General features: G+C 45.0%; 1 protein-coding gene across 1 annotated transcript; it reads left to right on the top strand.

Annotated features, from left to right (window-relative positions):
- The first annotated feature begins 11,998 nt into the window (after positions 1 to 11,998).
- LOC111906363 (kirola) lies at positions 11,999 to 12,807 on the top strand. The gene is made up of 2 exons (XM_023902119.3): positions 11,999 to 12,235; positions 12,391 to 12,807. The coding sequence occupies exons 1-2, from the start codon at positions 12,052 to 12,054 to the stop codon at positions 12,657 to 12,659; spliced, it is 453 nt and encodes a 150-aa protein (XP_023757887.1). The 5' UTR covers positions 11,999 to 12,051; the 3' UTR covers positions 12,660 to 12,807.
- The last annotated feature ends 253 nt before the right edge of the window (positions 12,808 to 13,060 follow it).

The raw sequence follows: 13,060 nt of genomic DNA, 5'->3' as shown, positions 1-13,060 counted from the left end.
GTTAACCGGAACATCAATTAGGTGATAAACATTAAGAGTACCAAGTAATTTGCATGGTTATTCACACCTTGTTTTGTGATCCTAGGCATCCCAGTCACAAAACTTGAAAGGCACAATCGAGATTGAAACATGCCATTGAAAAGTTCAATGAATCTCAAAAGAATCTAGGAGTTTCAAAAACCAGTTAAAACCTAATAATTGATTTCGTTTTTCATGGTGGAATTTGGTGAATCGTCATTCACTTACCTTCAAATATTTTAAAGTTTGGATTACGGCATCCGTCTTCTAAGTTATAAAATATTGTATTGGGTCCTAGCCTTAATATTAAATTTGAGTGTCTTATTAAGGACTATTTTTATATCGAATCTAAAACTTGTCATTCTTCTTTTTCAGATGTCTTCCAACAATGTTGCTTCTAGCTCAAACCCTACCGGCTCCTTCTCTCTCATGAACCTTTGTGGAGACTCATCTTTGATGGTGTAGCACTTGGTTCATGGTACGTATTCTTTTATTTAATTCTTTGTGCATTTTGCATCTTGGCCTTGGACTCGGCGAGTCAGAGGATCGACTCGCTGAGTAGAAGCGGGAAGGGGCACGGGGTTTAAGTTGTGGACTCGCCAAGTCGGGTCCCGGACTCGGCGAGTAAGCTGCTGTTCGGACAAAAACCCTAATCCAGGAGTGTGCACCCTATTTAAACACTCTAACTCGACATCCCTTGCCCCTAAGATTTCCGGAAGAGCTGTAGAGCGAAACCCTAGCCCCCATATTGTTCTTGTGAGTGAATTTGGCTTTGTGAAGGAAGTTTGGAGCTTAGAAGAAGAAGGTGAAGGTTGAAGGGTGCAAGGAGGGGAAGTAGATCCGAAATCTACTATATGGAAGGCTTCCATTCAGGTAGAAAAGTTCTTACCTTGATCTCTAGTTCATTAGATCCCATTTTTGTCCCTAGTTTGTGGTTTTTAAGCCCTAAAACCTCAAACTCTATGTGTTTATGTTCTATGATCCGAAAGGACTTCAGATTTAGACCTTATGGACGTATTAGAAGTATAAAGCCTCTGTGGTTGAAGTGATTGAGGTCACTATTGAGTGTATGACCTTATAAAGAGCTTGGATTTGCCTTTTGGAGCTTATAGGGCCATGCATGCACGTAAAGTTTGCAACTTTACGTGATAAGCATGCCCTAGGAACATAGATCTATGGTTTGGAAGCGTTGCATGTCTCAGATTTGGCCTATATGGGAAATGGGTCGAAGGGACTCGACGAGTCCCAAAGTGGAACTCGGCGAGTTCTATGAAGATGGCCTTAGACTCGGCGATTCCAATGAAGATCTCCTGGAACTCGATGAGTTGTTCTTCAAACTCGGCGAGTCGGGTCAACTGGAAGTTGACTTTGACTTTGACCTGACTTGGTTGAGGGTAAAATGGTCATTTTACCCTAAGTATAGAGATTCGTTTCTAACTGAGTGTTTGTGGGGTTGTAGTCGGAGGATTTCTGGAGCAGCAGCGGACGGAGGTTTCCCGCACTGATTATCAGCAGCTACTTGTATGAGGTGAGTTACCTTCCAGTAGGGGTGGGTCTAAGGCCACAATGTCGGCCCACCATTGAGGAGTATTTAGAAGATAATTGTCTTTGTGATAATTTATCTTGGTCTGGTATGCGTTTGGTTATCAGTTATATCTGTATGATATGTTACATGATAGGTATGGTTTCCTTGATAGTGGTCCTTAGGACCAAGGGGTAGGTCAGTACCCGGATATGTCTGACTGTGTGCTTATATCTTGCTATTGTATGCTAGTGGTAGGGGTGGAATAGTCCCCAGTTATCGGTTGAAAAAAACCGATGACGATTATCGGTTGAAAGATACCGATGGCGAATAGCGGTTGAAAGATACCGATAATGATTACCAGTTGAAAGATGTCGATGGTAATGTATGGTATGTGGTATGATGGGGAAGCTCACTAAGATTTGTGCTTACGGTTTCAGTTTTTGGTTTCAGGTACCTCTTCATCTAAGGGGAAGGAGCCGGCGGCGTAGCATGGCATCACACATACATTTGATTTTCCGCATGGTGTTTTCTGGGATTGTACTCTGATATGTTATTTGCTTATGTTGTGGGTTTGAAACATGATACTTGATTTTATAAGACGACGTGTTGATTCAATATTTTCTAGTGAATGTTTTATAAACAACTTAATTAAAAAATGAAATTTTTGGACTTGAATTTTGGGACGATACAAGTTGGTATCAGAGCCCTGGTTTGAGGGATTCGGACACGCCCTCGGGGGTGTCTGGACTCAAACTAAGGGGCTAAAAGATTTTTACAATAAAATGGTTTTCTAAAAACTAAACGGAAGGATTTTAAGAAAGACATGGTGTGTGATGCATGCGACCGGCCGAGCTCAAGTAAGTTTTCCCCAAGATACCCATACATGTTATATTATGCTATATGGATTTGATTTAGAATTGTATGCTACAATAGGACTAAGGATCTAGGAAGATGACTTGTGTGCCTGATATATGATTCTGATAATTGCATGCTAGTTAGGGCTAAGGATCTAGGAGGATGACTTATATGCCTATTGTATAAGCTGTATGCTAGGACTGTTTAGTCAGTAGTTGGATGGCCTATATAGGTTATGCCTGATTCGGTTACTCGATGCACGAATGCTGCTTGCTTTGTACTATGGGGGTTCTGGCTATTTCCAACTAACTAAGGAGTGGATATGTAACAGTACCTGTAAGTTAGTTAGGGGGAAATGGTAGGGGCTCCTGGTGCAGCTGATGGCGGAGGGTAGGTCGAAGAGTGCCTTAGGGAAGCCTAGGATGAGGTTAGTGGAAAGGGTATCGGTAAAGGGACTTGGTGAAGTCGAAGCAATCCTTGAGGAAAGCACGGGTAGATATGGAAGGTAGTATGAGCCTGTACTACTGAAAGCAGAGGACCCATACTCGAACCAAGGAGGGCCTAGATGAAACTGGGGACCTTGGAGAGTGTGTTAGATCTCTCGAGTATATGTATGATCCTGACTTTTATGTGTGTATTTTCAGCATGGTGACCACACAACTTGGAGCAGGAGGTTCCGGATCAGGATCAGGATCAGGCTCGGGTTCGGGATCCGAGCAGGTTGATGACGGGCTATGCGAGTTCATCGCGTCTGAGATCACAAGAGGTATCCTTGAGTCGAGCCCTATCATCTTCGGGTCGATCAAGGAGGGGATTGTTGAGCTAATGGAGGACCGTCTCCGATCATTCAGGAGTGATATGGCGTCTATCCAGGTGGGTACGCGCACACTATCCTCTAAGGACTTTCGTGGAGGTGGTGCGCCGGATTTCCATGGGGTGAAAGACCCCATTGCTGCTAGGAGATGGATCGTAGACATTGAGTCTGCGCAGCTGACAAGCTTCTGCCCAGAGGGGTCGAAGGTGAGATATGCAGCAGGATTCTTGCGAGACAGGGCTAGAGATTGGTGGGAGTCTGTTGGTGACTCATTGGGAGCCTCGGCTATTGAGGCTATGACTTGGTTGGACTTTGTGACCAGATTTAGGGCGGAGTTTGCGCCAGCTGTGGAGCCTCAGCGGTTGGCCAGGGAGTTTTTGGATATGAGGCAGACTACGGAGACTGTGGCGGAGATCAGCGCCAAGTTTCGAGAGAGGGCATTGTTGGTGCCCCAGTATGCGGGGTGATGAGGATATGAGGAGGACCCGCTACCATGACATGCTACGAGTTGACATTCGGGGGCATATTAGTTTTTCAGCTTGCCCTACCTTGGATTCCATGATTGCCGGGGCTAGGGAGAGGGAGATTGATCTGGAGCACGTCCAGAAGAGGAAGGCAGTGGAGGGGCTGACGACCGGGGGTTCGGGGAAGAAGCCCAAGGGATCTGATGGTAGGCCGAAAGGCCAGGCAGGACGGGACCGCTGTGGGAAATGCGGTCAGTCACACGAGGGAGCTTGTCGCACTGGGCCGGGTTCGGGCTGCTATAAGTGTGGCAATGTGGGGCATTTTGGCAGGGATTGTATTGCTCCCGCCCCTGCGGTACAGATGACAGACCTGATTTACTTCCATTGCAATCAGAGGGGCCACAAAAGGGCCAATTGCCCGAGATTGACAGCAGCGTTAGCAGTAATGCCAGCAGCGGTGCCGGTCTTAGCGACAGCGTAAGTTACAGATGTCCGGAAGGTCAAGATAGAGGCTCCAGTGGTGTGGAGCCGAGCATTTTAGCTGACAGCCGAGGACGCACGCGCTGCACCTGATGTGGTGACGGGTATGATTCTTTCCCTCTAATCTTTTTTTGTTGTGATTGTGTTATTGATATGTGCTCTGTTTAGGATCGTTCCAAGTGAACGACATCCCAGTTCTGGTGTTGTTTGACTCAGGCGCTACCCGATCATTTGTGTCTCTTGCGCTTAGCAAGGGATTTTCCGAGTCTTCGGGCATGTTGGATTGCCCTCTAGAGGTAGAGATTGCAGACGACCGTTCGGTGCGGGCATCGATGGTATTTCGAGATTGTGTGCTAAGGTTATTTGAGGAGCTGTAACGACCGAAAAATACAACCAATTTTAAAATTTTCAAAAACACCTCGATTCCATAAAATCTTTACAAAAAGGTTTTCAATACAAAATATTTATCGTGTTCCCAGAATCATAACACTACGAAATCATGAGGAGCAGTACGATCACGCCTTCGCCTTGCCACGATCTCCTGAAGAACCTGAAAAAAAAACATGAAACCACAACTGTAAGCCCGAAAGCTTAGTGAGATATCCCCAAAATACCAACCGCAATACCATACACGCATAACATGCCACAACATATCCAAACACAGAACAGCCATGCTCTTCGGGTCTACTGTGTGACTGGTCCGCCGCACCGGCCAACAGTCCACCTGGTCCACCTTCTGAGTCTATCCACATATATCGAGTCTGCAGTGTGATTGGTCCGCCCGTTCCCGGGCCTTCAATCCACATGGTCCACTCTATGAGTCTACAGTATGACCGGTCCGCCCGCACCGGGCCTTCAGTCTGTCTGGTCCACTCTCCGAGCCTTCGGCACGTCTGGTCCGCCCCTATCGGGACCTACAGCCTATCCGGACCGCTCGCTGGGCCTACGGGACAACCGGTCCGCCCTGGGTATCTTGGCCTACTGCACATAGTAGGACCCGCCTCAACCCAACTCCAGTCCAAACATCCATGTGCACATACATATATATAATCATAAAGCAAATCACAAACCTCAAGCAGCTCTAACAGATCACATAACATATAATCATCCTAACCAGGATACTGACCTAACAGGTCACTAGCATGGCACCTCCCTATCTCTCAAGATACTGATCTCAATCAGGCCTTTAACATACACCATCCTAACTCACAGGATGCAAACATATCACAACACAACAACATAACAATAACATAGCAACAACTACCCGGATCTCCGTCCGATAAGGGCCGGCCTTGGTGCCTTAGACCCCGTTGATATTGTGACGATAACTCACCTCGAAACTGCCGACTGAACAGATAATCCAAGCTACTCCGATCACTGATACGATCTCCACCACTGGTCAACCACCAATGCACTGAACTCAAAACAATAATCAACAATTACTAGAATACCCATGGAAACCACTGATCCACCCTTGGTCAAAGACAAGGTCAAAGTCAACCCCTGACTGACCCTACTCGCCGAGTCAACCCTCTGACTCGCCGAGTTCCCATACTCAGAACTTCTCTCAATCTGCGACCTAACTCGCCGAGTCACCCCGAGACTCGCCGAGTCCAACAACTCAGAGTCCACTCGCACACAACTCACCGAGTCATCCCTTGACTCACCGATTCTCGACTCAACCAGAGAATATCGGAACTCCTCGACAAGACTCGCCGAGTCCAAGAACAGACTCGCCGAGTCTAAGGCTATCATCAACCTACTCGCCGAGTTGTTCATACAACTCGCCGAGTTCCAGGCTATCTTCATCCGACTCGCCGAGTTGTTCTTCCAACTCGTCGAGTCCCATCTCATCTTCAAGCAACTCGTCGAGTTCACCCATGTGACTCGCCGAGTACCACCGATCTGAATCCATTCAGAAGCATTCCAGGCCATGCAAAAGATCCAAAACATAGATCTAGCCTCATACAACTCATCCATCACGTAAAGTGGCAAACTTTACGTGAATCCAAAGAGATCTAGGCCTTTTTCACTTATAACTAGGGTTTGGGACATGCAAGCTTCACTAAACACTCCAACATAGGGACTTTCATGCTCTCTGATTCTTCTCCATTCCAGATCTGAGGTAGCAACCTCAGATCTAACCTCTAGACTTCCAATTACATCCATAGACAAGATCCCACAAACCCCAAAATGAAGAAACAACATACAATCAGTCCAAGAACGAGATATTACCTCCAATGGACGCCCCAACTGCTATAAAATTCGATTCCAAGCAAAGCCCCTTGCCCCAAGCCTTCAGTCTCACAGAATTCCTTCAATAAACTCCTTCAATGCTCCAAATACACTCCAATCTTCTTCAATCGCACTTTCTAGGGTTTCTGGACTTCAAAGGGGAATAAAGAGGCTGGGGGAAGGGTATAATGTTCTTTAAATAGGGCTCAACCCCGAGGATTAGGGTTTTCTCCACTCAGCGTCTACTCGTCGAGTCCATCTCATCGACTCGCCGAGTCCATCCATGGACTCGCCGAGTCACTCTTTCCCAAATAACACCTTTAGCCCTTCAACTCTACTCTGGCTATTCCGGGATGTTACAGGAGCGCTACTTGGTATATTTGGTTCCCATTCCATTGCGTGGGAACAAGGTGATTATAGGCATGGATTGGCTCAGCCCTAATGGGGCAGTGATCGACTGCGTGCAACAGTTGGTGTGGGTCAGGACCCCAAGTGGGGGAGAGCTGGTGATTCAGGGCGAGAGGCCACAATAAGGACTAGCTTTATGTTCAGCAGCTAGAGATAGGCGTTACCTCCAGCAGGGTTGCGCAGGTTATGTCGCGTATGTTATGGATACCCGGGAGACGGGTAGGGTGACGGTGAACGATGTACCTGTGTTACGAGAGTTTGCGGACGTATTCCCCGAGGAGTTGCCTGGGATACCTCCGGAACAACAGGTGGAATTCAGGATCAACCTAGTCCCTGGTGCGGCTCCGATAGCCAATGCACCGTATCGGTTGGCTCCTCCTGAGATGCAGGAGTTGTCTACACAGCTGCAAGAGCTGTTAGACAAGGGTTTCATTAGACCGAGCAGTTCACCCTGGAGAGCCTCCATTCTGTTTGTGAGGAAGAAGGATGGGTCGCATCGGATGTGTATAGATTATCAGGAGCTGAACAAGGTAACGGTGAAGAACCGCTACCCACTCCCGAAGATTGATGACCTCTTTGACCAACTACAGGGAGCATCTTGGTTCTCCAAGATTGACTTGCGTTCAGGGTATCATCAAATGAGGGTCAAATAGGAAGATGTGCAGAAGACTGAGTTTCGGACGCGTTATGGCCACTATGAGTTTGTGGTAATGCCCTTCGGGCTCACCAATGCTCCTGCCGCGTTCATGGACCTCATGAACCGCATATGTAGACCGATGTTAGACTGGTCTGTGATAATGTTTATCGACGATATCTTGGTTTACTCCAAGACGCGAGAGCAGCATGAGGAGCATCTACGGGAGGTTCTGGAGACTTTGAGGAGGGAGAACTTGTATGCTAAGTTCTCCAAGTGTGAGTTCTGTTTGCGCGAGGTGCAGTTTCTTTGGCACCTTGTCAACCAGAACGGGATTTCGATAGATCCGGCCAAAGTGGAGACCGTGATGAGTTGGGAGGTTTCGTGGTCTCCATCTGAGATTCGAAGCTTTCTAGGATTGGCGGGCTACTATCGGAGATTCATTCAGGACTTCTCCAAGATAGCAGTTCCGCTCACCCGACTGACTAAGAAGTCGGTGGTGTATCGTTGGGGGCCTGAGCAGCAGACCGCATTCGAGGCATTGAGACAGAGATTGTGCGAGGCGCCAATTTTAGCTCTGCCAGAGGGCATGGAGGATTTTGTTGAGTACTGCGGTGCATCCATTGTAGGTTTGGGTGCGGTATTGATGCAGAGGGGGCATGTTATCACCTATGCGTCGAGGCAGCTGAAGCCTCACGAGGCGAACTACCCGATGCATGATTTGGAGTTGGGGGCTGTTGTTTTCGCCCTCAAGATTTGGCGTCATTACCTCTATGGGGTTCGTTGTACGATTTACACGGACCACAAAAGTTTGAGGTATCTCATGGACCATCCAAATCTGAATATGAGATAGCGTCGGTGGCTTGATGTGGTAAATGATTATGATTGTGAGATCCTTTACCATCCGGGGAAGGCCAATGTCGTGGCCGATGCGCTTAGCCGCAAGGTAGCGCCGATCAGGGATATCTGTCTGAGGATGACAGTGGTGACTCCGCTTCTGGAGTGGATCCGGGAGGCTCAGCAGGAGGCTATGAAGGAGTAGCATCGGAAGAGTGAGCGGATTGTGGGGAATGTTTCCTCTTTCGACTATGATAGCCAAGGGTTATTAACTCTTCACCGTAGGGTGTGGGTCCCTTATCATGGAAGCGTGCGCCAGGTCCTGATGGAGGAGGCGCACAAATCCCGATTCTCCATTCATCCCAAGGCGACGAAGATGTATAGGGATCTTCGTCTGGACTATTGGTAGCCCTGCATGAAGTGGGATGTGGCATGGTACGTGGAGCGGTGCTTGACCTGCAGGAAGGTCAAGGCCGAGCATCAGAGACCACACGGCAAGATGCAGCCGTTGGATATTCCGCTGTGGAAATGGGAAGACATCACGATGGATTTTATCACCAAGCTTCCCAGGACCGCGCGGGGAGTGGGTTCGATCTGGGTCATTGTCGATCGATTGACCAAGAGCGCCCACTTTATCCAGATTCGGGAGAGCATCTTGGCCAAGAAATTGACCGGTATCTATATCAGGGAGGTGGTGGTGCGGCACAAAGTGCCTGTTTCGGTGATTTCAGACAGAGATGTGCGGTTTACTTTCAGGTTTTGGAAGAAGTTTCATGACGAGCTGGGTACTCGTCTGCATTTTGGCACCACTTTTCACCCGCAGACGGATGGCCAGAGCGAGCGGACCATCCAGACTCTGGAGGATATGCTGCGAGCATGTGTTTTAGATTTCGGAGGTAGTTGGGATACCTACCTCCCGTTGGCGGAGTTCTCGTATAATAATAGCTATCATGCGAGTATCGACCGTCCTCCCTTTGAGATGTTGTATGGGAGGAGTTGCAGGACCCTGATATGCTAGGGCGAGGTTGGCCAGAGGGTAATGGGGAGCACCAAAGTAGTGCTCAAGACGACAAAAAAAGATTTAGCAGGTCCCGAGCAGGCTTCATACTGCTCAGAGTCGGCAGAAAAGTTATGCCGACAAGCGCCGATCAGACCTGGAATTCCAGGTCGGGGATATGGTTCTCCTGAAGGTGTCGCCATGGAAGGGCATCATCCGATTCAGGAAACAGGGCAAGTTGGGCCCCAGCTACATTGGACCCTTCAGGGTTGTAGCCCGGGTAGGCAAGGTGGTGTACCGGCTGGATCTGCCAGCCAAACTCAGTCAGATCCACAACATTTTCCACATCTCTCAGCTGCGGAAGTGACTGGTGGATGACTCAGCAGTGGTACCTTTGGAGGACATTCAGGTTGATGACAGCCTAGATTACATCAAGCGGTCTGTAGCGATCCTCTTCCGGAAGTCGAAGGATCTGAGGAACAAGAAAGTGGAACTCGTGAAGGTGCAATGGCAGCCCCGTATGGGGTCGGAGTGGACTTGGGAGCCATTGGATGAGATGACGGAGCATTACCCCGAGCTGTTTCATGATCGAGCAGCAGACTTCGAGGACGAAGTCTAAAATAAGTGGGGGAGATTTGTAGCACCTGGTTCTTGGTACGTATTCTTTTATTTAATTCTTTGTGTATTTTGCATCTTGGCCTTGGACTCGGCGAGTCAGAGGATCGACTCGCCGAGTAGAAGCAGGAAGGGGCACGGGGTTTAAGTTGTGGACTCGCCAAGTCGGGTCCCGGACTCGGCGAGTAAGCTGTTGTTCGGACAAAAACCCTAATCCAGGAGTGTGCACCCTATTTAAACACTCTAACTCGACATCCCTTGCCCCTAAGACTTCCGGAAGAGCTGTAGAGCGAAACCCTAGCCCCCATATTGTTCTTGTGAGTGAATTTGGCTTTGTGAAGGAAGTTTGGAGCTTAGAAGAAGAAGGTGAAGGTTGAAGGGTGCAAGGAGGGGAAGTAGATCCGAAATCTACTATATGGAAGGCTTCCATTCAGGTAGAAAAGTTCTTACCTTGATCTCTAGTTCATTAGATCCCATTTTTGTCCCTAGTTTGTGGTTTTTAAGCCCTAAAACCTCAAACTCTATGTGTTTATGTTCTATGATCCGAAAGGACTTCAGATTTAGACCTTATGGACGTATTAGAAGTATAAAGCCTCTGTGGTTGAAGTGATTGAGGTCCCTATTGAGTGTATGACCTTATAAAGAGCTTGGATTTGCCTTTGGGGCTTATAGGGTCATGCATGCACGTAAAGTTTGCAACTTTACGTGATAAGCATGCCCTAGGAACATAGATCTATGGTTTGGAAGAGCTGGATTTAAGTTGGTTCTTCACTTCCTAGCACAAAAAAATGACTCATTCTTCTTCAATCTTCACAAAACAAGGACTATGGCTCAAAACTTCAAGTATGGAAGGCTAGCGTTTGAGAGGGATTCATTCTCAGGGAATGGAGGTTGAATGATGAGTAAACCCTACACCACACATCCTTTAATTATGCGTAGGTGTGGGTCCGATGGGGTGGACGGGTAGAGTGGTGAGTGGATTGGTTGGTCGTGGGACATATGATGATAATATATTTTGATTTGATAAATTATGACTAAAATAAAAAGGATCTTGGGAAACATTATTTATAATAAAAGATAAGGAATTGAATCTAAAATCTTTGTTTCAACCAAAAAAATATCAATTCGTCCTACATAATTTAATGGAATTTAAAAAATTCTTATTATTTTGATTTAGCCAACCAAATGCAACTTTTTTATTGGAATTTACATTTCAATTCCTTAATATTTATTGAAATCCGTGAACCAAATACTCCCTTCCCTTGGTGTCTATTTATATTTGTATTGTATTTGTGTGTACATGTAATTCTCAACCCATTCCTTGTTTTATTTTTCCTATATATATTTTTAAACTAACAGGAGACTATCTTCAAAAGAAAATAACTGATTACACTTCCGTTTACTACCAAAAGGGTGTTGACTTGCATTTTGATCTAATGTGTGAGGTAGATGTTGAAAATGGAAGTCATCTTATAGATATAGTAGTTCCTATCAAGTTGCTGAGGATATTTGGTATAAGTTAAATGGTCTGGATTCTTCTTCCTGATTCTATGGATCTTGTGTCAACGATTTCTCTGCGGTTCTAAGGATCTTGCGTTAATGATATCTCAGTTGGATATTATCATCGGCTTTCCTGGAACAATATCATTTTCAAGAAACTGAAGATGAGGAGAGAATCCTTTTTATTCTATCGTAACAATTCCGTTCACTTGGGTTTTGCTAAGTATGAGGATATTTAATTTCTCACGTAAAAAGTTAATGGTGGATCACTAGATTGCATAGACTGGCTTAAAACTCCTAATTTGACTATTTCTATTATATAACATTTTGTTGATGAAAAATTTGTTGAATAATTTTTTGATTGAAAGTTACCATAAAGAGTAAATAATGATGCATAATCAATTAATAATGGATTCCAAGTCTTTATAATAAAAAATAATATATTCACCACCTAACAAAACACATTTTATTTCTTCATGATTTTTAATTTAAACATGCATATTCAGTTAGACATGAACAACATGATCAAATACTTTTAAAATCTTATGAGTATATAATATTTGTAAGTGGTGGGGAAGGCAGGACGTCTATAAATGGTAATGACGTCCTATAAACGGTAATGATACAAACAAGTCATTCTCATTCAACCTCTACAAATTAAATTAAGATATGGGGCTAAGTAGTAAAACAATTCAGGTTAAGATCAAGTCAAGCTGTGATGTTTTTCTCGAGTTATGGAAGACAAACCCCTGCCAAGTTCCCACTTTGACACCAACTACCATCCAAAACTGTCAAATCCGTGATGGTGAAGTTGGAACCATTGGCTCTATTCTCTTCTGGAACTATTTTCATGGTAAACCATCCATATATGCCCTAACATCTTTCTATATAATGGATTGTTAACAACAAATTCAATGTAGTTTATTGTAAAACAGTATACACTTATTTTTTTTTTTTTGTCCATATAGATACATTTTAAAACAATGTTTGGATTATATGTTGTTGCAGATGGAAAAGACCGTGTTATAAAAACACTAACCCAAGACTTAGATGAAGCAAAAAAGTTGGTCACTTTCAAGGCACTTGAAGGCGATCTACTGGAATTATATAAGACCTTTGTTACACATGTTCAGGTAGACACAAATGGTTCAAACAACCTTGTCACATGGACCGTAGAGTATGAGAAGCTAAACCCTAATGTTCCTGATCCAGATACGCTTTTGGAATTTTACAAGGAGGTCACCAAAGACATAGAGACTCACCAACTCCGGAATTAAGTAAATCAAAAATTTGTATCGGTAATATGGGTGACACTTAATAATTGATTTTCAGATTTTGGATGTGTGGGATGTTGGGCTACGCGTTTATGTAACGTTTATTAATTGGATGTGTGAGATAATAAAATGTGTTGTTTAATCGTAGTAATTTGATATAGTCTATTAACTATAAAAATATTGTAGTAGAAACGTTTAAAAAAATTGGTGTTTAAATACTCATGCAATAATGATGATGTTCTGAAAAGTTCGAAGAAAACAAAATATTAAATGTAAATTACTTTTATAAAACAATTTATACACAATAATTTTTGTAAGGCTCGTCTAAATATATTTGAGGCTTAATGCTAAATTAAAAAATAATCACCCCAAAAATAGTCAATTACAAAAATAAATATTGCCAC

Source organism: Lactuca sativa, chromosome 3 (genome assembly GCF_002870075.4).
Source record: "Lactuca sativa cultivar Salinas chromosome 3, Lsat_Salinas_v11, whole genome shotgun sequence".
Lineage (NCBI taxonomy): Eukaryota > Viridiplantae > Streptophyta > Magnoliopsida > Asterales > Asteraceae > Lactuca > Lactuca sativa.
Note: the sequence above shows the minus strand (reverse complement) of the source record. Positions and strands in the feature narration are given on the sequence as shown.